Source organism: Tympanuchus pallidicinctus, unplaced genomic scaffold (genome assembly GCF_026119805.1).
Source record: "Tympanuchus pallidicinctus isolate F22 unplaced genomic scaffold, pur_lepc_1.0 scaffold15, whole genome shotgun sequence".
Taxonomy (NCBI): Eukaryota; Metazoa; Chordata; class Aves; order Galliformes; family Phasianidae; genus Tympanuchus; species Tympanuchus pallidicinctus.
Window position 1 is genome coordinate 3,659,964 of NW_026294669.1, and position 26,045 is coordinate 3,686,008.

At 39.9% G+C, this 26,045-nt stretch overlaps 1 protein-coding gene across 10 annotated transcripts in view; it reads left to right on the plus strand.

Annotated features, from left to right (window-relative positions):
• GTDC1 (glycosyltransferase like domain containing 1) overlaps positions 1-26,045 on the plus strand; it is a 163,607-nt gene that overhangs the window by 30,913 nt on the left and 106,649 nt on the right. For 8 of the 10 annotated variants that reach the window (XM_052676142.1, XM_052676140.1, XM_052676134.1 and 5 more), the window contains one exon: positions 20,822-21,032. In XM_052676142.1, the coding sequence (XP_052532102.1) occupies positions 20,851-21,032 (182 nt within the window). In that variant the 5' untranslated portion in view covers positions 20,822-20,850. Of the gene's footprint in view, positions 1-20,821; positions 21,033-26,045 lie in introns of those variants that run through there. The other 2 variants (XM_052676144.1, XM_052676143.1) reach the window with 1 other exon arrangement.

Here is a 26,045-nt window from a genome sequence, read left to right on the forward strand (position 1 = left end):
TTGAGCAATTGTGATTATTAGCTCAGAAGCAGCCTTGTTTCAGTCATGTGCCTTCCTGGAAATCGGCCTTTTCTCATAAGATTTTAAGCCAACTGGCATTTAGCTTGTGCTATGCTGTGTAGCAGATAAGGCTTACTTTTTAGATAATAGGAGATAATGTATCATGCATTGATAACCTCTATCACAGTTTTTCTCCATTTCTAGTAATTTTTCAAAAGCCTTAATTGTGATCCTGTGGAACAAAAGAGTTAATTTCTCCTGCAGAATTTCTTACATGAACACGTGGGCAGTTGCTCTCCTGCTGGACTTTCCTCTGCTGCTGTGTCTCAGGTCTGTCTGCTCCTTTGGTCAAAATCACGTTATTCCTGTACTGTAAACAAATGTGCAGTATTCACTTCTTAATTTTTAGAGGGGCTGAGTTATTTTCTGAATGCTTGTCCACAGCCAGTCATTATGGTCCTCTAATACTGTCAAATGCAGTCCTGATGCAGCACCTTGGGTTTCTTACGTCATTTCATATAAGCACTGCTGGAAGCCCCGCTGTGTGCTAATTTTGTGAACTCTGAAGCATTTAGTAGTGAAACTACTTCTGTTTACAGTAAGTAGCAAGAGTTACACAGGAAAGTATCTGAAATGTTGCAACAAGGAATTGCTCTACCAGTAGTACCATTTCATAGGGTCATAGAATCATATGATTTCTTTAACCTCTAAGCAGAAATAGGTAAGTAAGGAGGCGATAAGGCTTCTGTATACAAAATAGGTAGCAGATGTGTTGATCAACTTAACAAGCAGTCATACTTGTCATAGCTTTGTAAGAAAATGATGCACCACAATTGCAGAATGGAAGAAATGCAGTTGGTACAGAGTGTCACTGCAAACAGATAAGCAGGGTGTTTTTTTTTTTTTCCTTCAGCAAGAGGTGAGCAGTTGCTGCATAGTGTTACTACTGCTGTGATAACTGATTCATTCCTTTAGTATGCAAATGCGAAGTATACAAGGATTCAGTACTTTTATTTAAGAAATATGCCTGCAGGCTGTATTGGTAGGCTTTAGGGAGATATCTGGTTTGGTGTGAAATAAATAGTTATTAAAAGATCACATGAATGTATGTCTTAGAAGATGAAAAGTGACGCTGTGAGCGTTTTGAGAAAGCCCTCCTGTACCTGGCATGCGCGCTTGCCACTTGGTTTAGTTTTTCAAAGAAATCTTACCAACCTTGTGGAGAATCACAAAGCTACAGGCTGGGTGGGGTGAGGATAGCAGCAATGTGTGAACTTGACAACGTCAAGAGTTAGAGCTTGAAAGCAGACATCCTTGTGGTGTTTCACCGCTGGAGAAAATGCTTCTGTTCCTGGTGGGGTTGCTTTTGCTTCAGTTTTTAACTTCAGACCGCTGGAGCACTTAACTTTCAGTGAACAGATTTAAGTGCCGTATTTCAGGTTTATGTACAAGCTGTGGGCACCCAGGTTTGAACATTTATAAGTGAGAAGAGAGAGGCAAAAAATTCTGAAAGCGTTTGAGTGAAAGATTGCTTTGATACTTGCAGTTGGTATTGAAGATCTGTCATGCTCAAGAAAACAAAGCATTTACTTAAAGCTATTTAGTGCTTAATGTAGGAAGCATTTTAATATGCAGTTACAAAATATAATGCCAATTTAATAAAATCTAGGTTGCAAGCTAGCTATTAGGTTGAGCCTGGGCCCCGTCCTTTCTCTTGTTGTCAAAAATGCTAATCAACTCTTACTGCTTTCTGCAATTCACTCCTGGTGCAGGTTTTATTTTTTTTTCCTCTAATCCAGCATCGTGGTTCTTTCTGCAGTGGTTTATTTCTTCAAAAAGCGTGGCAACGCCAAGTGCTTCCCAGCATCACATTACAAGTTCTTAGAAACATTCATTCCCTTCCTATGAATACCTTTATTTGTTACATAACTGCTGTCAGGACCTTATGCCTTAATGACCTGTAGGAATCCGACTCCTTTTGCTTGCTACCTTTCACTGTAGACTCTGCCAACTACTACTGCTGCTGACTGACTTCAAAGTATGAATCATCCCAGAAGTTTAAATCCCTGAACCTGTGCTTCTTATGCGCACTTGGATAATATCCATGGAAATTAATAATCCTGGTTCTTGTCTACATGACCGTGTTATTGTACTAATTTAAATAAGCTGATCCAAACAAATTGCAGCTCTTCAGGTGAGGCAGCAGCAGTCCTCCCCTGTGCCTCCTCGTTTCTCCTTTTCCCACCTCCCGCCAGTGTGCTCCCTTGTCTTATATTTGTCATCTTTCATTTCCTCTCTGTGTCCTATTGTTTTCACTGAGAGGGATTAGTAAAGGTAAATCTTAGCTTTCCTAGCATTAACATTAGCTTATATCTGTCACACTCTTCTCCTAGCTAACCTAAATACTGCTTTTTTTTTCCAGTCACCCTTCATGTAGAGTAACTAGGCTACCTACAGCTTGGTACAGTGTTTCCAGTGAGAAAAAATCATTAATAGATGTGTATTTTCATCACTTTGTGTTTTTTATACCGTTTGCCTTCCTTGCTTGTTGCTGCAAATCCATCAGAATGGCATTGAGGCATGCATGGGGACCCATTTCTGGTGCTGGTTGCATGGCTTTCTGGATTTATGGCTGCACCCAAAGTCATCACTTCTCAGGTAGTCTGAATGATGGCCTTGCGCTGCTGCTGGCGAATGGCCACGTAATAGCAATTAGGCATGGAAACCATTAAAACCATTTAGTCATGGTTCTTTTGATGATACTAGTGTCAAAAGAAGCAATATACTTTGTAAGGTGTTAGGAGCAGATTAAAAAAAAAAAAAGAAGTGTAATTCCTGTCAGATGTGTGTGGCGTGGCTTCAAGAAGAATAGCACTTGGGCATGTGAAGAGTGGCAGAGAATGGGACTTAGTTTGAGACACTGTTTTTGCCTTTGGAAAGGCTTTTTTTCTCCCATGAATTTCCAACTATTTTTTGGTCACGTCTCATCTAGAAGTAGACAAATGAAGAAGAAAATCAAGTATTTTGTGGGAATGTTATGGAGGAGTCCTCGTAGACCTGTTTTCATTGTGCTTCAAAGGCATTTGGACTGACTTCTGAAAAGCAGAATGTCTGGCAATTGTGGGGCTGGGGATGGCCCTTCCGACACAATCAGGTGGAGAACTGTATTGCCTCATTCTTCTGCAGAAGTTCTCTAAGAGTCAGAAGCTGCTCACATGGTTTGCATAAATAGATATTTATTATTTTAGGATTCATCGTATTTTATTGAAATGGAAACACATCACCAAACAGAATAAAGTAAACTCAACTGTAGATCTTGTTCAGCCACGATCTACTTGACTGCATTTTTCTGTTGCAAAAAAAAGCAATTTCTTTTTTATTTGTAAAGAGAGAAAGAGCAGAAAATGGTATCTTATTCAAATGATGCCTGTCCACATCATGGACCATCACATATGAAGTTGATGCTTTCTGCCACTGCTTGTATTTAGTTGCACTTCCTTGTCAACTATGTACTCATTTCACTTGCATGTCTTCAGATTTACCCGTGCTGATGAAGACTAATAATTACTAAAATACAAGTTAGCAAGAAATTTGGGGCTCTTTTTTGTCTCTGAATGTGACAATCTAAGATGCGCTTCATTTATGTGCTAAAGTTTTCTTAGGTTGTGATTTTTCCTTTGTGTAAATAATGCTAGTAACACTAACTATTAACTTTGTCATTTCACACAACTTGTAGTTAATTACTAGAAAACCAGGGCTTTCTTGTTTACATTAACCAGTTACAAATAAAGTACATCTCTTTACAGAAGATGTCACTGTGAGGTAGGGATAACTACAGTAAACTGAAGAACTGAGTCTTTGATCATGTGGAAATGTAAGCATGTGTTGGGCTGTGCACTTTAGCATTCCCACTGGCTGCAGAGGGTTTATGTGGTTGTGTTTCAAGGGCCCACAGTTTGATAGAGGTTTGAGAAGTCCTTAGCAGACTCTGCAATGAAACAGAGATATCCTATCAAGCCAGGATGCTTTAAGTCTGCTCAGACTGCTTAGTAGGCACAGAGTCAGGGAGATAATATATTTTTAACTTTTACATTTGAAGAAACCTTTCAATTAAAGAGATTCTTGATCATTTTAAAATTCAGTGTTGACACCAAATAAGGAATATGATTTTGATTTTTTTTTTTTTCTTCTCTTGGAATGGAGAAAAACCTGTCCCATTTACTTTGCTGCAGTTTTCGACATTGAAAGGTGTAGTTATTATTTATTGTGTGTAGAACAGCTCACATATCCACACTGATATAGAAAGGGGTTTCTTTCAAGGTAATTGCAAAGGATGAGATGATTTTTGTGAGTTCATAATTTCTTTTTCGGCAAAGTCCTATAGATTCGTGTGTATTATTTTCCCTGCTGTTGGAGGCAATGAAACATGAAGTTTGAGACAGTTGTTGCATTGATTACGAAGTCAAAGAGAAAGGGAGGGTCACAGCTCAGGAAGGGAAAGCTCTAGTGTGAAAGGTCATAGAGTCATAGGATAATTCAGGCTGGAAGGGACTTGGGCAGCTCACCTCATCTCATCCTGCTCCAAGCAGGGTCAGCCCATGATACACATGTCCAAGTCTCTACTTATGAAACACTTAACCATCACGCGGACTTCTGTAGTGTCTGTATTTAATCTAGTGCAAGTTTCTAGTTTACATTGAGGAATATGACTCATAAGGCTGCCAAATCGAGCATTTAAAATGCTTTGTGTTACAGAATTTGCTCTGCAAAGGACATCAGCTGATTTTTCTCTAGGTTTGGATTCTGTGCAAGCAGAGGTATTGGCCAGTACCTCTGAGTGTGGCAAGTATCTTCTTGGACTGTGTTCTGGGATTGCATCTAAAATACATAAATGTATATATAATATATCTTTCCTTAGAGCCAACAGTGTCCTTGTTGTAGGCATTCTTTTTTTTTTTCCTGCAAAGATTTAGTAAGTTTAATAGTCACTACAAAATACTTACGAATGTATTATTTCTACAATGAATCGAAAGATGATTTTTTTTTTTTTGCTGGCAGTTGAAAAGCAGAAAAAAGTAACTACTACAACAGAATTTTATTAATGAATGATTTACGGTGGTTCCAGCTGTGACCATGTGATTAGTCCTTCACTAAGCAACAATGGGTATTTTCTTTCTGCTTTTATTTGATTTCCAAGAATGTGTCATCTGTTACATAAACTGCTGCCAGTGTACCCCATGTAAACTGGTATTTTTTATTTCCCTGAAGCACAAGATGAATACCCACCCATACCCTTCTGGAAATACTGTTTTAAATGAATTGAGAATTTTATTGACTGTATCTGATTCACCGTGCCAAAATCATAAAACTTAAAATATTTAATAAACACACTAGACTGTAGGATGCCTTGTTCCCTTGGTGGTGCAAAAGATAGATTATTTTCACTTCTACATTTCTATCTTAATATTTTATTACAGCAATACAATGTGTGATAGAGGTGGACAAGCCTGCAGATTGAAATGTGGATAGTCCAGATTGTTCCTTTCCCTAGACCATATGGTGTAGTTCTAAAAGCCTTTTGTACGCTGTCTGTTCAGTTAATTGTAAACTCCGTCTTTAACGTACCTTAAAAAATGAGATATCTGTGAACCAAAAGTCAGCGTATGCAGTGGTAAGTAAAGTTTGCTAAAATATATGTAAAATCACAGTCCCGCCTGCTGGTTTCTGGGTAGATTTTCCTTTATGGAGAATTTGAAAGTCTCAGTGTTTCTTGGTAACGATGTAAGCCTGTGTGTACGGAGGGACTGCTTTTTCCATTTCCTCCTCAGGAAGGGGGGGTGGGGGGGAGGAAATTTTAGTATATAATGAACATTTCATAATATTTTTGCTTGGCAGACAGCTCTGCCAGTGGGTGATGTGCAGGAACATCGAAGATATCTGACAGATGGATGGTAGGACTGCTAATACACCTACACGCGTTTCAGCTTCTGATGTTCCCGGTGTTGCTCTGATGCTCTGAAGCTTGTGTTCACACTTTGTTCTGATGTTGTCCAGCGCTGGCTTTTAGAAGAACAGAACCAAGTCTCACTCTGGATTTTCGTATGCTGCAGGGAGGGGAAATTATTACGGTCCTCAAAATGTGAAGTAATTACTAGGAAGGCAAAGCATTCTTTTTTAAACATCATACGAGTTTAAATGTGATACAGATTTCAGCAGCACTTTTATTCTCTACTGTTGTCTTACAGAGTATAAAAAGCTATTTGAGAAAAGTGGGTGATTTCAGTGAAGATGGGATTGTTGCACACAGAGGAGGAAACCAAAGGTGTAGGAGTGTTTCACTGAAACTGTTCTTCTGTGGGTCCCAACCTGTTTTTAAGTATTGGAGGCTGATTGCTCGTTAGTGGCACGTTCAATGGCAGACAAGGCTCACATCGTTTGTGATTAAATGTAGATTGAATAAAAGCAGTTAAAAATAAAAAGCCAAAACATTGGAATTGAGCAAAAAGTGAATGGCAGCAGTGGAGAGTGAGACTAAATTGCTCTGAGAGGCCTCTGCTATACTTGCTGATCATGGCTGCGTATGTGAAGTTTTCAAAGGGCTTTGGATATTCATTCTGTGACCAGCTGAATGCAAAGGGATGAGTAACCTTACAGAATGTTAGAAGAGAAAGAAACTCGATTTTCTTTTTTTTTTGGCCAGCAGATGCCTCTCAGTTTATCTCTGCACCTTTAAGTGTGCAGAAATGGATAGAGCTTGAGTAAGACTCTGCTCAAGATGGGAGCAGGTAGTAAAAGGCTGCAGTGCATTCCTCCTGTTTTGTTAAGCTGTATGATTTTCATGAAAAAGTGTAAGAGTAGTGAATGTAAATAGTATGATGGTAATTAAATAGGAAAAAATTCTGTTGGAGGACTATAATTGTTCTTTTTGCATAGAAGAACCTACTTCTGAAATTGCTGGCGGCCCTGCTTGTGGCAGGGGGGTTATGGCTTGCTGATCCTTGAGGTCCCTTCCAACCCAAGCCATTCTATGATTCTGTGATTCTACCTCTGTGGAGTGATGGAAAAGGAATAGATTTTTTGCACTGTGGAAGTGAACATGAATCACACTCAGCTGAGGTATGATGGGGGCTGCAGCATTCAGTGGTGTCGTATACTGTGGCATCCTGCTTCCATTCCATACTTCTTGGCTGCAGCATGAAGTCAGTGGAAACAAGACGGTGTCTGTGGGCAGAATTTTTGCTTCTTGCAATCCGAGTAGTTCAGAAGCTTTGAAATGCAAGAAACCACACATAATGTTTAAAGAATCCAGCTGTAATTCTGGGAGCTGAAACAGAAAGCAGTGACTGAACATTTGTTGCAGCTTCCATATGATGAGAGCAGTTCTCAAGGCCTGCAAGTTGTCATTTTCAGACTGTGAGTAACAAAGCTACCTATTTTTACTGTACTCTGGCAAACTCTCTTCAGTAAAGTAGATAGTACAAACAAGATGTGCTAAATTGTATGATACAAAGGAAAAAAAAAAAGGCCTAATTTAACTTTTTGTGCTGTTCCGAAATAGAAGAAATAGTATTTAAAGAAGGCATACAAGAATTCTTTTTCTTCAGTAAAATATAGTGATCTTTTTGTAAAAACAAAATGACAACAGCAAACAATTTATTCAATCTACTTGTTTTAATAGCTGTTTTTTGAGTGATGTACGTGCCCATTCAGAAGCAGTCATTAATGAGCTGAAGGCCGCCACTTTTATGGGCTACAGATTTGTTAGGTTTGGGAAAATACACAAAAATCTTTGGCTGATTTTGAGGAATAAAGCTTTTTCTGGAAGGCTCTTGACAAATTTAGCCTCTTTTAAAACTAGGTTGGACTCTCGTGCGTTTTGGACTAATTGAATGCATGGTAGAAGTTGCTTCAGTGGATGGTACATTCTGTTCCATAGTGGTACAGAAGGAAGGAGGAGGAGGAATAAGAAGTTTATAAAGGTGTTTGAGACAATTTGAGTAAGGAAGAAATGATGAGGAGATGGGAGATGCAGGCAAGGAAGTTAAGGCAGGGGAGCTGTGAAAGTTTGCTTCTGGAACAGTAAGGAAGGAAATGGAGTTTTAGGAGTGACGCAGGATGAGGATAGAGAAGACTATTTAGGAGTGTAGCCAGGCAGGTAGGAGGGATGGTGCAGATATCTGTACACAGGAAGAAGTTGGAAGTGAGGAGAGTGTGAGACAAGGAGATTTGGTACGCATCTGTGGTTGAAAGTGTAGTGGTTGAAACACTGTAAGGCTGTTCTTTATATGTAGGTACATCCTTTATCGTGTTGTTGGAAAAGTTTTAAAAAGGAAAGCAAAGAGATATGGGAAAAAGGCAATTATAATAAGGAATAATTCAAAGAGGAAGTGAAGTAATTAGAAAAGAAAGTGAAAGATTAAGAAATAAAATTGCATACACTAAAAAAGCGTAAATGAGACGAGAAATCTGGGATTCAGTCACAAGAAGCAATTCATATGCTTTGAGAAGCATGGATTTTCTTTTTGAGGATGAAATTCATCAGCTAACCAGATGAAGAGTGATATTAACACAGGATACAAAATTTCATCTCATTTTCAGCTCAAGCAGACAATGAAATAATGAAAGTACAATCTGGGTAGAATATGTATTTGTATTTTCTTGCAAGGATTCATGCTAATGACAAATTAACACTGTCGATCAAAACAAAAATTGTCATGTGTGGTAGAATGGCAAGTAAATTCCTGCCAGTTTAAAAGAGAGCATGCATTCTGTTGGTTGGAAATAGGGAATTGCAAGGCGCTCACGGCTTTACTATAAAACTATTGTTGGAAAGTTGTGTGAGTCATAACTTAAAATGCAAGTTTTCTCATCTGTAAAGTGAAGATAATAACACCTACCTACCTCACAGGAGTGTTACGAGGTTTAATTAATGTTTCTAAGCTCCTTGGCCTTTTTGAATGAAAGGAGACAGATGAAACCTCTTGTTATTGGTAATGAGAAAACACCAGGCAGAAGATGTAGTAGGACTGTGGGGCTGGAGGGAGGTGATGAAGCAGCTGCATTTTGTTGTTTAAACTATACATTGAAAAGCAATTGGAACGTTTTGGTGAGAAGTTGTATAATCGTGAGGTTTGTTTATTGAATGCAAGCCTTTTCTTACAACTGTCTGGTAACTGGAAAATTTGTGTAGATCTTGTAGTGTTTTATTTTCCTCCAATAGTTCTGGACTTCTTTGGCTTAGCAAAGTTGAGCAGCTGACCTGTATCCCCTTTTTGCCTTCATTGTAAGGTGAATTCTTTTTGGTTTGCCTATGCTTTCAGGACCAAACCATGTGCTTTTCTTTCAGGAGAGCTGAAGAGCTGTATTTACAAGTCATAGACTTTGCATTTGGAAGTCAATGGGCAACAATAACAGTAACAGATGTATGAATTTCTGTGTATGTATGAGTATGCATGTATACAGAACAATTCTGTGCAGTCCAATAATATGGTCAGAAGGCACTTTCTAACAAAAGTAATCTGGTGAGCTATTGCTCAGTGATGAGACACTCAGTGGAGAGGATTAACCTCACTAAAATTTGGTTCTAAAGCATTTTTCCCATTCAAAGTCAGCACAGTGTAGCACAGCAGTTAAAATAACCTTTCTAGCTACGGTCAGAAAGAAACGCTGTGTGTATTTGCCAACAAAGTTCCATAGAATCGTCTGCCTGTAGACACAGATTTACAAAGGTAGTGGTGTGTCAGCAACATCCTGAGTGCCGCTGCAGGCGGGCGTTACAGCTGTCAGCAGTGCCTGAGTGGCATTTATAAATAAGCAAAGCCATGTGAGCTGGTCTGCGTTCAGTAGGTACCCATTACACACCTTCAGTGTGCTGATGCCAAGCCCTCGCTTGAGTGCCTCATCTGGTTTGAATGTACAGTAAGTATCAAGTGGTGTACACAGCTTGAAAAGAAAAAGCTCTTTTTTTTTTTTCTTTTTTTTTTTCTCCTTAAGTCATTTGTGTAATGCCCAAGAAAATGCTTCCACAAGTGTGAAGAGCAGCTGTCTGTAGTCTCCAGGAAAATCATTTCTGGATCTCTCTTGTCCACAGGCATTGAGAGCTGCCTTAGGAAGGCAAAGAGCTGCGCATCTTCAGGGTAGCTTGAATCAGCTTGCATGAATATTGCCCTCTCCAAGGATTTTGGCATGCAAAACAGATTTTGTTCACATTATGGTGTTTGAATGCACCTTAGAAATAGATTCTTATCTGTTCTGAAATGTACAGGCGATTGGGTTTAGAGTTTCTTCACTGGGTGTTAACTAATGCATGTAGATAGATGGAAATAACTTCTTTTCCTAAAGCATTTCTTTGGTAAGATTCAATTTATGTACCCTGTTTGCATTGCCTTAGGCAGAATAGTTTTGCTGAAGGCAGCTCACCTGAGCATGCAGAACAACTACACTGAACATTCACTGCTTTTTTGTCCCCCTCCCTTCTTTATTTATATTTTAATTAGTTCTCCAGTTGTTAAATTGGGAGAGTGAAGCATCTTTCAGAGCTACCTTTGATTTAAATATGCAACTAAGCCAGCTTCATAGATCGCCTTCACATGTGCACATCTAGTTGATTTTCCTGGGAACTCGCATCTATGAGGTGTAAGTAGTATTCTCATATTGGCTTGTAATGTTGGTTTGTGTATTTCATCATATCAGTAATATTGTAACTTACTAATAGACAGCTTAACTTCAGCTGAATATTGCAGTAACAACCTTAAATTAGCTTCTTCATCTCTGAGCCCTGTAAGGAAGATGTGCTTTCTTTGCATAGCAGTAGATGTGGCCATTACAAACTGCATTCATTTCCCAGTTCTTAAAATTGTACCTGTTTGTGTGGGGGGAGCCTGCAAAGAGAAATCCATCTAAAACTGGTTTTGCCTCTATCATTACAATGCAGAACGTGTGCTATAGCCAGATTGCAACCTGTGCAACAAATCCAAAGTTTTAAAGGCATGGAATTTCCGATGGCCATGATTTTAATGACACTTCTCTAATCACAGCCATCTGCTAACCTTCAAGGGAAAATGTTATGTCTGGATGACCAGGCTTCTTCATCCTTGGTGCATGTCCTTGCCTTGCTGTTACCTGCAGCGTAACTACAAGCAGCCACTTCTGCTCCCTGTCTGCTGGGGCTTCCCCCAGACATCAATATTCCTTCCTTTTGCGGTATCTGTTTTTAAAAAAACTTCAGTTCAGAACCTAAGCTTGTTTACAAAATAACCTCCCCAAACAGATTGTTTTGAGATGCTTGTATATCGCTGAAATGTTCCCCATTTCAATTGACAGATGATGACAGACATCCTTATTTAACTGATGGCAGTATTTTTCAGCTTTCTGTGATCCGTGTACCCATAGATACCTCCCAGTGGAAGGGATAGACACCTTCCATTTCTCATACTTGCAGTATCAAATCCACTGTGGGAATATGCACTTCTTCATCGCTTTAAGCAAATCCTTGGGAGTATTTTGCAGGCTCCTAAGGCCCCGTGGACAAGAAATGAAAGGAGCTGCCTGCAGTCATTAGGCTGGCAGTTCTTGTGCCAGCAAGATGCTGGAAGATGCTTGCAGCGTGCTGTCGGAACGTGCCTTGGATGTGCTCCTAAGCCTTCGATGCTGCTGCAGCCCCTTCAGAGGGCTTGGGCTATTTACAGGAAACACGACGCTGCGCTGCTAAATAGAATTGACAACTCTAATTGCACTAGATTTATAAATTGATGCGGGTAATATATCCTTCTGTTTGTGAAGTTGGCAATAGGAAGAAAATATTCTTAAAATGGAAAAATATGTTCAGGGCTGTATGAAGTCCTCTTTTGATGTTGTGTGACGTTTGCTATGGAATCTGAGAGTTTTCAAGTGGTTTCTGAAAGAAATAGCATGGTGCTGACTGGACAGAAGTTGCTGGGATGTGTTTCTGTTTTCGTAAAGTCGTAGTAAGAAGCACTGATTCAGGTCCCTCCTGTGGAGACGGGAGTTGCGTGGCTGAAAGCTTGAAAATTGTTTCATTTGTTGAATTAAAATAGCAGTTAAAATGAAGAAGTTTTTATGCAGGTAACTTTACAGCTTTGATGTTACCTTACGGATTGTAAGAGCATCATATCCAGACCGCTGTAGAAAATTACTGCAGAAATTTAACATTGCTTCTTATGAACCAAATGAAAATCTGATGAGTAACTGTTCTCTTGGTTAAGAGTTATGTAGCTTGGCCAGTCCTCACATTTATCATGCTGAATTGCTAGTTTGCAGGTTGTTCTGTGAATAAAATGGCAGATAGAATTGACACACCTTCTAGCATCCAGTTTACATGCTGGAAGAATTTGATTTTGAACTTGCCTTACTGGGATGTGTTGTGGAGTTGGCACTTCAGTCCTTCAGTAATACTTCTCTGTGTGGGACTCCTCCCATATTTCACAGCAGAACTAGATCTGACAGTAGAACTCATCCCATCCTTTTTATTGACTCAAGGTGTGACTGAAGATGCAGATCCTTTCATCACATATTCAAATGGATAATTTCTGACTGTAAAATAAATCTGGCTTGTGCCCACTCAAAAGTTGCTGCCAAACATCTCAGGCTACCAAGCCTAATGTTTAGATTAACTCTTAGAATTCCAGGTTTTGTACAAGAAGGATGTTTTTAAGGGCTGAATCCCAAACTGTCAAAATATGAGAATGATTTATTGTTTTAAGTTTTTACTACTTAAAATCTACTGTAGAAAATAGACCAGCTTTTTGATGTGGGATGATTCTGTTAGCTCCACAGAAGTTACTGATGGCTTTTAACAAGCCTTTTGTCTTTTAATCAATTAGCCAATGTGATCTATAGACCAAGACTTTCAAATCCAATCACTTCAAATATTTGCATGTAACTTTTTCAAGTATATGTGTGCTTAAAGTGGTTACAAATGCAGCTTACCTTTCTGTATAGAAGCTGGTCTGAAGCCTGGAATGAGTGGAACACATTTCTGATCATATTCCTAATAAATTGGAGGAATTTCAACATGCCAGCCTATTATTAACCAGACTGGTGCTTTTTCTGTAATAGGGAACTAGCAACTAATATGTCTCCTGTCACGTTTAAAAATAGCACTACATCTCCCATTACCACACCTATTAGTCCCTTATCCACTGAGAGAAATTCTAAATCAAGTATCTCTCATCTGTTTAAACCTAATGGAAGGCGTCAAGATCACAGATATTGACAAATTTGTTGTAAGAAGTCCACTGCTGAAAAAGATGAATCTTGGAAAGTGTCCTAAGCCTTCAAGAACCGTAAACACAGTCCAAATAAGTTGGATAAAACCAACGTACCATCCACCAACACCAGCAGTCTCTGCTAAACTAAGTTATCATTATTGCAGGCTTATGAGTTACGTGGCAGATGGGAGTTTATCATTAATTGTTATGTTGAAATAACTAATTTTCTATCAGTTACAATTGTTATACTTTGCATTTTCTGATTGTACTCTTACTAGATATAGTTGGTTGTTTTTTTTTTTTCTTTTGAAAAGCCTCTTCTGGGCTGAAGAGCTACTCAAAATACTGTTAGAACATCTTGTGAAGATGATCAATTGCTTAATACCCAGTACTTGGCAGCATCCTCTTGTCTTCTTCTTCTGTGGATGTACTGAGGCTGTTGAAAGAAGGAAAAAAGGGAATAAGCTCAGTGGAAGAACTATCCTGTGTGATGGGAGGATCATCACGGCTGTGGTCATCCTCATGGCAGAGCCTGGACCCTGTTTTTCATCACACCTCTTGTCTTTGACCGTTCTTTTTTGGCCTAGGAATCAGGAAAGCTTTCTCCTATCTAAATGCCACAACTACTTCCCTTGTTTTATGTAGTCTGTATACACAGAAGTAGTTTATAGGCAATGTTTAGTTGCACATCTCTACCGCGGTGTGTGGCTTTGCCTGTCTGTGAATTAATCAGAAATGTGATGTGCAGATGTTCTTCTCCACTGGAAAAAAAACCAATTTATTCAATGTAGTTTAAGGTCTTCAAAGATTTTGATTGAGGATGGCTAGACATATAGTTGCGAAGTACTCGTGGTAGTCTTAGGCTATGTCAAGAAAGAAAGTGGAGAATAAAAGTTGAGGATTAAATTTCTTTGCTTTTCCACAACATGAAATGGCGAAGGCCATTAGTGTGTTTATATGGATAAAATAATGAGGCAATGGAAACATGGAGTTTTTGAAATGCACACTCTGCATATGCATTAATAGCTTTTTTGTAAGGATCTGTAGCAACGTTGTTTGCTTAGCATGCACAGGTAAATATACAGATTTTACAGAATGCTACTTTCTAAATATGTAGAGTCTAGAAGGAGCCCTTACAGTCTCTTGTGTCAGAATGTCTCTGTATTAATAGCCATGGGACATCCTTAAAGTGCAGCTTCCAGTTCCTGCTGTTGTATTTTAGGGTTGGAAACACAGATGTATGAACTGAGCCCTGCAATCCTCATGGTGTGCTTTTTAGTTAAGATCTTTATAATTCTTGTAAAGTTCTTATCATTTGGAGTACTAATTGCATCTTCTTAAGTGCTGCTGTGTTTCTTACCTGAATGCTTACAGGGTATGGAAATGCTATTTTATGAGTGAGAACTCCTGAGAGTTAGGAAGTGTTGTAGGATTTTGAATATCTCATGTGAGCCTTAAACATTCTGTGTAAGGTTTTTTGGTTTTTTTTTTTTTTTTCCTCTCTTTGTTTATCTTATGTATTTATGCTAGGCAGGATGCTTTAAGAACAGGATATGAGCAGTTGCCCAGAAGTGGAAGGAGTTACCACGCAGCTAGGAGAGCTGAGAGATGCTTCACCTGGCTGCAGGCACAGAGGCAAGCTACAGGGATCGTACCACCATGTAAAGCAGCTGTGGTCCAGCCAGATTTGGGCCAGTCTGGTCAGGAAAGCAGTTTTCAACAAGGCAAGCAAGAAGTTTCTGCAGAGTAATGCAATGGAAGTAGTGTATTTTTGTAGATGGTGATCTTAGTAGGTTTTCAGAAGATTTAATCTATTTTGGTGCAGCAAGAATAAAGGTTGCAAGTTTACAGATTGCAGTAATGTCTTCTTTAGGAAGCCTGGAAGTGCTGCTTGTTGTCAATTCAGTTGTCAAACAAGCAGCCTTCAAGTTGTATCAGTAGGGAATGCTGCTTAGAAGCTACAGTTGAAGTCGTGCTGTGGATCTGAGATTAATTTAGGCTTAAAGTTTGCCAGTCGTGGTGCATAGTTCTGCTCTTCCGGGGTCTGCAGCCAGTGAAGCAGTCACACTTCTACCTGTTAATGCTCAGCCTCAAGTGTTGGGATGAGGAAGCTGAGCCTGAGGAGTCATGTTCAGAAGGGTTACTCATCCCATGGCCTGTGCCATGAGCATAGCCCTCGATGACAAACATAGGTTGTGCAGCATTGCTTTTCCGTCTTTCTGTGTTCTGCAAAGAAGTAATAGGCAGATTTTACACAAGAAGTTGTCTCTGTGCTCTGAGACAGAGCCTGTTGGGCGCTGAAGAAGCCCTGTGATTCGTACATGTGGGCTCCTTGCCAGCTGTCAGAGTGAAGTGATGGGCAGCACCAAGACTGGCAGCTGTATGTTGGCAGGTTCCAACTGACAAGAATGCAGGACAGTGCTTGCTGCACAGTGTTACAGATGTTGCTGGTCAAATGCTAGAGTCAGACTAAGCCTGTGGTGTTAAGATAGAGAGTTTTTCTGTTCTGATTACCTGCAAGCTTAAGACTTAGTTCTGTTATGTTTCTTTTTCTCTGCAACTGCAGACTGACTTTCTTAGAAGAGCATTAGAAAATCAGTTTGCATTAGAAGGCAGTCAGTCAGCAATAACCTTTCTGGAAAAAAAACACAAGTGTCTTGTGATGGCACTTTGATCTAAAGCATTAAGAATGTACGTATTAACTTAAAACCTCAACTTAAAAGTTTGTCATTGGGACTGCTGGTGGAGTCTCATAAGTGTACTGTGAGTGATCTTTCAGGGGACATCCATATCGGTTTTGCATCAAAACGAAAGCGATTCACACATGAGAACATGATTTTTCCAGCACTACAGTGAGACACACACACAGCTTTTACTTTGAAAGCAAGTTGAAAAATTGCTAATTAATTGCATATTTTAAAGTGTATTACAAACAGCTGATTTTCCAGGATGCGTTAAAATAGTCCGTAGAAGAAAAACTTAGCAATCCTTTAACCAAGCACTTCAAATAAGTGTGGTAAGTACGGCTGATATTGAAAGGGATTTTGAGGCAGAGTTCACAGATGGGAACGCTTACCTGGCTGAGGCCACTGGGACTCGTGCCATTTTCTCCCGTTCACTCTATTTTTACTTTTGGCTGGGAGCTGGTTGTCAGTGTAATGAATACAGCCTTCACAAACATGTGCGTAGATGATAAGCAAAGGGAACTAAAATAGAGTATTTTAGCGTTTAGTGGAATAAAATCAGACAGCGCCGTGCATCCTTGTTTCAGTGTAGACATCTGGGTAGACGTGTGCAGCTCTTGGGCTGTTTGGATGGGCAAAGTTCTCTGGGTGCCATTGGTAAGTTAATGTTGGTGTTGGTGCAGACGTCCAGACGAAGGTGAACCATTTTGGTTTACCACTTTCTCAAAAGGAGGGGAGAACTTTTTGTCTTTTCCAACTGATTTATATAAAAGATAGATTGAGTGGCATTCTCACTTGGTGCAAATAACCAGTTTGGTAATGACTTAGCCCCGGTACTTTTGAGTGAAAATTTGGTCAACCATTAAAATGCAATTGTGCTTAAGGTATAACTCTGGAGTTTCTGTGAGTCATTATCATGAGTAGGAGGGCAGTGCTGACTGGTTCAATGTGGGTTACTCTGTGTGTGTGTGTGTGTGTGTGTGTGTGTGTGTGTGTGTGCTGCATCACAGCTTTGCCGGGAGGAGGAAGGGACAGGGGGACAAGGTAGGGCCTGCAGTGGCCCTTTGGGAAATCCCATGTTACTGGAATGTGGAACACTAAAAGTTATTGCTTGTAATAGGTATGGCAGTGTGCTTATCTGAAATCATCAAAGGCTGTAAGTGTGTTTATGTACACGAGGCATACCTGATGGGTTCTGTAGCCAGCTGTGTGTGCTCTGGATACGGCGGTGGAAGAAATTTCATGTCTGTGTGGGACTGCGACCGTTGAAACAATCATTACTGAAACCATACACCTTATTTCCTGTTACTAATAGCAGTCCTCTACCTATGGAATATATTAACAGTTATTCCCTTGGTTTTGGATTGTTGCTCAACTATTTGGTTGGACAGATACTTAAACGCGATCTGTAATTTATGTTGTCTGAATACGTCAATGAGCAGAGCTCATTATGGCTTCCTGATGCGAGCTGTGCTGATGTTTGTGAAACCACACTTCTGTCTGTCAGGCAGAGCAGAAGTACGGTCCTTAATAAATCATGGAAAATGACGAGCTTTCGCTACCTAGGCTGGTGAACAGAAATACTTGGTTGGTGTTTACCTAGAGCTTCAAACAAAGCAGTGGTTCAGTGGTTTCTGTGACTGCTTGAACAGTTAATTCTTCCATGCCATTTAAATAAATATTTATTGCTCTTTACAGGATAGATTTTTTTTGTATTAAAAACTGTTGGGGTCAAACAGCAGCAGCCCATTTAGGGACCTGCAGTGCCTCCACCACATGACTTTTGGCATTATTATCACAGAGTGGGATGTTCCTATTCCAGCCAGTTTTTCCCCAACGTCTGCCCTGAATACTGAGCTCCATCCTGCATACATGATGCTTGCACAGAGGCATTTTTTGGACACGGCAGTGCTGTGCTTCTGGGGCCTGGGCTGAGCTGCTGGCTCAGAGCAGAGGAAGCCCTGTAATGGGGAAAGGAAAGCAGATATGTTTTTCTAATATTTGTTGTTTTCTTTGAAATGAGTAAAAGAATACCTGGAGTGATTTATGTTTAATTGAGGATCGCATTCCATCAGATACGGTGAACGTTCTCAGGCCATTTATCATCTGTGTCTTTTCGAGACCTCTGAGGAGTATATAGGAGATATTTACCTTAACTTGGCTAGGTCAAGGGAAATAAAGTAGAAATAATAGATGTTATTTTTGTATGTGAACAAAACTGGAAGTCGTGTGGATGAAATATGGGGTAAATGGCTGTGTCCTACCTCCTCTGTGACTTTTTAAATACCAGGAATTATTAGTTCTATATAATATAATTTCCTTTGCATTATCAGTGTATGTTTTTAAAGCACACGATTTAGTGGCTGGCATTTTTATTGTTCCAGATTAGTCAACTCCCGCAGTAAGCACGGTGTGTATTGTGTTGCCATGACTGTTCAGTAGTTTCATATTTAAGTAGCATCTTAAAAAACAGACAAACAAAAACCAGCCAACAAGGCCATCTACTGCACTTCAAGTAACATTTCTACTAAATGTATGTGGCTGGTAGCGCACGTAGGTTGTGTGACACCAGAATCACACAAGTGCTGGTGAGGATTTTCATGAGCAGTACCTACATTTTGGGGTGAGGAAGGGGTTTGTAAGAGCCCTCGAGCTTTAGACCTGAGAAATTTGCTCATGGCTATTTTTCACTTGTGTGTTGCTGCTGGTGTGGGACCTCCAGGTGCCACTCTGCCTCGTGCAGCCAAAACTACCTCCATACTGGTATACTCCATGCAATCCTACTGTGCATCCAAGCTTGAACCGAAATTCTCACCGCCAACAGCCAAAAGGAATTTGTTGTACGGCGAACTCTTTCGTAACGTTTGCAAAATGCGTTTTAATTACCTTTTATTAAAGGTAAAAGGGTGAGTGCAATGTAACCTAAATGTTAGGGTCTGTAAGAAGGAGGGAAACCTGAGAGCTGAACGCATCTTTTCCTGTCCCAGGGAGGAACAAACAGTGAAAACTGCTGCGAAATAGAATCGAGAGCACATTGTTGATTCAGCTAAAACTAGCGATAAGGGCTGGTTTCAGAACCAGTCTGGGGGAGTGCAGCTTGATCAGATATTTCATGAACAAATTATTACTGATACCACTGATTGGCAAATTCAGCGCAGCTCATTCTCACTCAGTGGCACTTTCAGACTTCTCTGTGCCCCCTTTTTGAATTTGCAAAACGCTTCCCTCTGATCCTTTGAGTTAAAGTTACGGCGACGTTTGATGACGAGCATAGCATGATTAATTACCAATGAATAGCGCATATTCCAACACAGCTTGTGTTTTTCTCGCAGTTATTACCCTGCAGGTTCCAAAAGGGCTTTGGAGTAGGGATTATGATTTCAGTTACATCATTGTGAATTCAGAAAACGCCAGTGATTTCAAAAGTGTGATTCTGAAATTAGGTCAGTGGAAAAGAGATCAGAATCTGCCTTGCTACCTGCAAAGTAGCAAACTCCAAAAGAGAGAGAATTCACTGCTTCCAAACAACAGTTTTGTTTTTATTTTTTTTTCTTTTGAAAGAAATGTTTGTTTAAAAAAAATAATTTTACTTGAAACAGTGTAGGAAAGTGAGTAATAGAACAAATTATAACCTGAATCCAGGCTGGATTGTGACAGGAAAGAGCACAGAACGAATGCTTTCCTTCTTACTATTTGATCTGTATTGACCCAGGAGTTTGACATCTCTGTTGCACAGTGATGGGCCAATGACTCAAAACTACTATCTAGAGATTTCTTATATTTTGTCCTCTAATTATGTTTCTTCAGTATTCGGATTTCTGTTGCTGGCTAGTTGATCTTTTGACGACTGCAGTGCACTTTAGTTTTTTTTTCCGTTTGTTTTCTGAGATCTGATAACAAAATACTTCCTGCTCTCAGAGATTGGACTTTTCCAACCTGACACCACTAGAAATGGCAGGGACACAGAACAGACGTGGTGTCCTGCAATAGGCAGCATCAACCATGGAGCCCAGGCACCGAGTCAGCAGGGAGTGAACACCGTGGTCCTCCCTGGTGAGAAGGAATTGATTGGACAGGTTTCATGGATGGTGAATGATCTTCAGAGTTTGGTTTGCGACCTTTTTTATTTGGCGGTGTTGGTCAAAGCTTCTACAAAGCAGATTTTTGGTACCCCAAGTCTGTGACTCATGAAACCTGAGCAACAGTCATCTTTCCCTTCACTTTGGGCAACGTGTTTTGCTTCCTGTTTGTCAGCAGCCCCGCGCTTGCATGTGACAGCTTCCTTAAGTCTGCAGAGCTGTTCTCTTCCAGTGTTGGAGCACTGAAGAACAGCAGCATGGTTTGCATCTCCTCTGGGTTTGAGGTGCACTGCTCCAGGGATGAGAGAGTCCTGAGGTCCTTGGGTTGCTCTCAGACGTTCCTCTGAGCTCAGGTAGCCAAAGCACTTGCTAATAATGGCAGAAATGTATTTGAGTTGTTCTTCAGTTTTATCTACCTCCAATGAAAGAAATAAAGCTATATAAAAACAAAGGCATTTTATGAGCATACCCCAAACCTGTTGAGGAATGATGCATTTACAAGTCCACAAAGTGAAGCTACCTTTAAATACCCTGATTGAAAACAAAGCAAAAAATACAGTATTTGTAAGTCCTGCATATTTTAGTTCCCTTAACATTTCAAGTTATACGTTAAGAGTTGAAGCAAATAGGTGTGATAGTTTTGCCACTAATTTGTAATTGTTCTGAAGTAAATCCATTAACTTAATATGAAGGGATTCATTTCGGGTAAAGAATGAAGATGCTGGTAGACCTTGTAGTAGTTTTTGCTTTTTTTAACATCCTTAACCAACCAACCAACCCAAATACTGTGCATTTCTAAAGTAAATTATTTCTCTTTTGTCCTTTTCAGATTTCAGACAGAGCTGAAGCAGTGGGAAAATGAGTGTTCTTCTCATTGAGGCTTTTTATGGTGGTTCTCACAAACAGCTGATGGATCTTCTTCAAGAAGAGCTGAAAGAAGAATGTGTCATCTGTACACTCCCTGCCAAGAAGTGGCATTGGAAAGCACGGACTGCTGCTCTTTACTTCATGCAAACGGTGCCAGCAAGTGCTGATTACAGGTAACCCAGGAGCTGGGTAAACTCAAATGGCAGGGAGGCCTTAAGCTGCAGTTTCAGTTGTCTGTATGCAAATGTGGATTCACAGGGACTAGCAAATAGGGACTAGCAGTGGGCTTTAAGAAGTTTATCACATTGCACTGACTTCTTTGGGTGTAAATATGGGAAATCTCTACAGTGATTTAGAATATCTTAAAATACTTCAGCTTACATTGTTTGTCCTTGAAAGTCTCTAAGAATGTACATATATATAGATGCCTACTTGTTTAAAGATGTATATGTACATTTTATTTTAAATTTATTAAGTGAATTTAAAACTAAGGGAATATTTAAACTGTTTCACAGATGAGGTTGAAAGATTGCATGGTTGTGATCACTGCAAGCTTCCTCACCTTCATGTACCTTCCCAGTTACCTGTTAGCAAGTCTGATTTATCACTGCATTACTCAGGCTGACCTAGAGGATTAAGGGTTCAGTTTCATCTTAATGATTGTCCAGTTCTGTAATGTGCCAGCACCTATGGATGTCTTTTATGCATATAGGTAAGAAGCGAAGCTCTGTCTGCTAGAACCTGGACTGATAAAAGCAGACTACTTAGGTCAACAGATAGCTATCTCATAGTGAGAATCAGTCACTCCAGAACCAAGATATCTTTAGAGCAGCAATGGTGCTTGGCCTACCTGATCAGCAGAGATGTGGTGAGATGACTGGCAGGCAGTGAAGCAACATGTAGTTAATTGTATGAGTACCTGGCTCACCGTGTGCCTTCATGGAGAGGGACTCCTCATGCCCTGGGATGTTATAGCACAAGCATCTGCTTTTCAGCCACGGGATGAACTTCAGCAGGACCCCAGGTGCACCTAGGTGATGTGCCAACTGGATATTCTTTAGAGCTGGGATTGGTATTTTTAACTCCAGATTGGAGCCAGGAGAGGTAATGGACGGGGGAAGGAGCACAATCTTTTCAAGAATAGATCTTGTGCTGTAGAAGGCTGTGTTTGAACAATGTATAATCTGCCTTGGAATGCCATATAAATGTACACCTTTTCTCTTCCAGCTTGCATTTCAAATAAGCTGCCATCCCAAGCCAAATATTCTATTCTTCCCATTTGTCTTGTTCGAGGCATTTAGTGTTGGTTTCTTATTGCTTCCCTTTTGCAACAATTTTGTTTTGGAGGAGTATATATGACAAACTGTTATGTAAATTTGTCTTGTATCACAACCACATCCTCCAACGCATCGCAATGTTATCTGTGTTCCTTCAAGGTCAGCAGCCCAAGCTGTCCAGCACTAACTGTATTAAACTAATCAGACATCACTCATAGACATACACTTCATTAGTTTAACTTACAGTTACATTGACCCAAGATAACTTGACTCCAATTTGTCAAGTAACCCACATCTTGGGAAAGGGAGGGAAATGATGGGGGGGGAAAAAAACCAAACAAACCAGCAATGAGAAAAAAAACACCCAAAAAAAACAAAAAACAAAAAGGAAAGAAAAAAGAAAAAAACCAACAACCCAGCAGCTTGAAAACTCACTTGAAGTTAATAAACTTGCAATCTGTCATAGACTTATGTGCAAATATAACCTTTACTGACAACAAATAAATCTGATCTAACCAATGGAGCATCTTAAGGAGAGGAAAGCTTTTTCTGTGCTGTTGCTGGTAGTGTTTGATCAGACAGAATCAAATAGTCAAAGTTCACAAAAATGCAGTGTTTAACGTGGGTGTGCACCTTATCCACATGTGCAGGTTTTGGGCTGATACGACTGATGAGAGCAAAACTGGTTCAGAAGTACCCTCTATGACTTTCCCTGCACATTTTTAATGTTTGTTTGTAATTGAATGTTTCAAGTCCTTTTTAAATTGAAAGTATAAATGCATCAACCTAATGAAGCTGACTACATTCTCCTACAAGAAAAATCATTGATTAAAATTAACATTGTTTTATATCTAGCTTACTGGTAAGCATTTAAGATCTGCTTCCCAGGCAGTAGCTGCTTGTGAAGATGAAGTTATCAAACTGGCAGGAGTGTATGTTTTGAACTGCACATTTAAATATTTAAACCTTCTTGTGAGGTAGTGGGAAATATCAAATCTACATTATTTACATTATTGACTTTATTTGTAGAACAAAAGATTTCTCTTCCAAGCGATGTTTTTAAAATATGACATTTCATAAATACCTTGTTTCTGTTTGTGCATTTAATAATACAGAAAGGTCAGAGATATCTCAAGTGCAAACTGTTGGTAACTGAGCAGTGTTAGTGAATTTTTGTTTCTCCAGCTGTACTTAATTTCAGGACACCGTGTGAGAAATAATACTGATGCTGACAAGTCTGATAATATTGCTGTGTGTGTACGCAGCAGATGGCTGTATGTCTTCCTTTTAAAAGGTAGATAGTGGTGTGTATATAAGGTAGTAGGGGAAGGAGGCAGGCTTGTTCTTTTTTGAGTGAACTTCAGCATGCTGTTCAGCCTTAAAAAGTGCTTTTGAAGCAGAACATGAGCTGAAGAGTAATAGATGTTCAATTGAGATACTCTGCAGTGACCAGTGAGTTTGTGATGAACTTGCAAATACTTGCTTATCGGAGAGCAGGCACGTACTCCCTGGAGCAAGGCTTGGGGCTGCATTGCCAAAAGCTTTCCTGAATTGCCATGCAGGTAATTCAGGTGATTTTCCATTTGTGGTACAACTGCAACTTTCCAGAGCATCCTCCTTGGCCTGGTCGGAAAAACATAGCAATCAACATGGCACACTGGGAAAAAAGCACATTTTTTTGGGAGAGGCTGTTCTCTACAGAAAATGTAGTTCAAATGCAAGCTAGCGGTATGAGATTTAGATTGGCAAAGCAGAAAGGCTGAAGTGCAGCGTAGCTTCTAGTTTGGTTTAATAGCACTGCTGGATTATTTGCAAAAAACCCTACATATATAAATATTATGTGTTACATTCAGTACTGCCCCCCAGGTAGCTGTTCATATGAATAAAGATTTTATTTGTAACAAACTCTTGCCCTGAAATACCCCTCGGGTAAATGTTAGTATATATATACCGCTGATATTTGACAACTGTATTTTAAAGACAAACTCTGTGCTTTTTGCGTTTTATGGAAGAGAAAAAGTAAATAAATCGTTGTTTCAATTAATAGAGCTCTGAGAAGGAATCTGAGGAGTGTGCTGAGGAGGTGCTGAGCAGGACATGTCATCTTCCAAGAGTTTACAATGTATATGTGCGTGTTGGTTTGTTTTTGTAAATAACATTTTAAGACCATCACAATTAAGGGTTGTTCAGATCTTATGCTTTTATAAATTTCTGTAAGGAAAAAAACATGCATTATTAGAGTGACTTTTACTAATTGACTGGTATCATTGGAAATGTTCTCTTGAAAATGGTGGTCCTGTAAATTTTTGTTCCAGTGATTAATGCAGTGTATGAATGATTCCATGGAGACTTGGTGTTTGCTAGATGCATTCTTCTCAGAAAAATACCTGTAAGCCGTATGTCCTGGGGAAAAAGTTTGGAGATTGCAACAGAAGCAAAGCAGGCAAATTCTAGGCGTTTCATTTAAGGCTGAACACACAGATGCCCATTTGTGCTGGGAACACTTCTGTCTTGTGTCCTTGTGTCTTTATGTCAAATAGTGGCATCTTTGTGTAATCTGCGTGGGTAGAGGAATAATTTCCCTGTGTTAAAAATCTTCCCTGCTTTTGGTCCTAAATAATAATAAATAAATAAGTAGTGTTTATGAGTAGCATGTTAGTGAAACAAAATACAACCAGAGACTTAGAAATTAAAAAAAAAAAAAAAAAATACTTGATACTTGTATTTACTTATTTTATGGTGTTTGCTTTCATATTGAGGTGAATATGTGATATCATCAGTTATTGATGTATATTTTCTTCTTGCTCAACTCCATCGTATCTGAAGATGGGACAGAGCTCAGAATACTGGTGTGAGCTGGTGTGGAGGTTACAAAGAGTGTGTGTGTGCGTACTGCGTATTTTTGCCAGCTATGTATTGAGTGTACCCCTAAGGTACAGGTTCGTGAGTTGTCTTTTGTATTTTATTCGAGTGGCACAAAGGGACAAAGAAATGAGGTAGTGGTTAATTGCAGCAGCCAGTATCCCCTAAGACAGGGTACCACGTTTGATTAACGTGGCTGTAACTGACTCTCTTTTGTAACCTCATGGATGGATACCAATCACAGTGTGCTTGCCTTGCTGTAGAGAAACCAAACCAGGAACCCTGGGCCTCCTTCATTTTAAGGGCAAATTGCCCCGACAGACGAGTGTAGGAGATGCTGCCTCGTCTCGAGCTCCTTGTTACCCTCCCTAGCTGCACAAAGGGTCATTGCTTCTTTCATTTCGCTGGTACTAAACTTCCTTTTTTTAAAAAAATTATTTCTTAAAAACCCAACAAAATCAATTGAGTTCACAAAGGTTACTTAACACGGGCTTGTGCAAACACATCCCCATTCCTTCTGCCCACGCTTTGAACTAGCTGGTAGTGAGCTCGCTTCACACCAGAAGGCCATATGGCCGTACTGGCGCTGCGTTGAGCCTCGACTAATAAGCCCTACCGAGATACAAGACACAGGCACCGTGTACTGAGCTAAAACAACTTGGTGACTTCTGACCAAATCTGGCTCTTGTCCAGCCAGCTTGGAGTGTAAGCAAAGAGCATATACGTCCATATGGAACAGCATGAAGTTCTGCGGCGTATCGCAGATGATACCCTCTGCTTCTCTAGCCTCAGATAATGGAGGTTGTCCCGGCCTGAATAAAGGGTGTGAATTCCTTTCTGCTGAGGGGAGCTCGGAGGCCATCTGATGCTGAGCGTACGTAACGTGGGAACGTACGTGTAAAAGTGGGCTTTGTCTGCTCTGGCTTCGTGCCACCCGGATCTGTTTGGAAAACTTGGGATGTTACCTAAAGGCTAAACTTCTTTAGGATGGTGTAAAATCTGTGTTCGAGCATGATTTTTGTTAGAACACTTACGTGAATCTGTGTG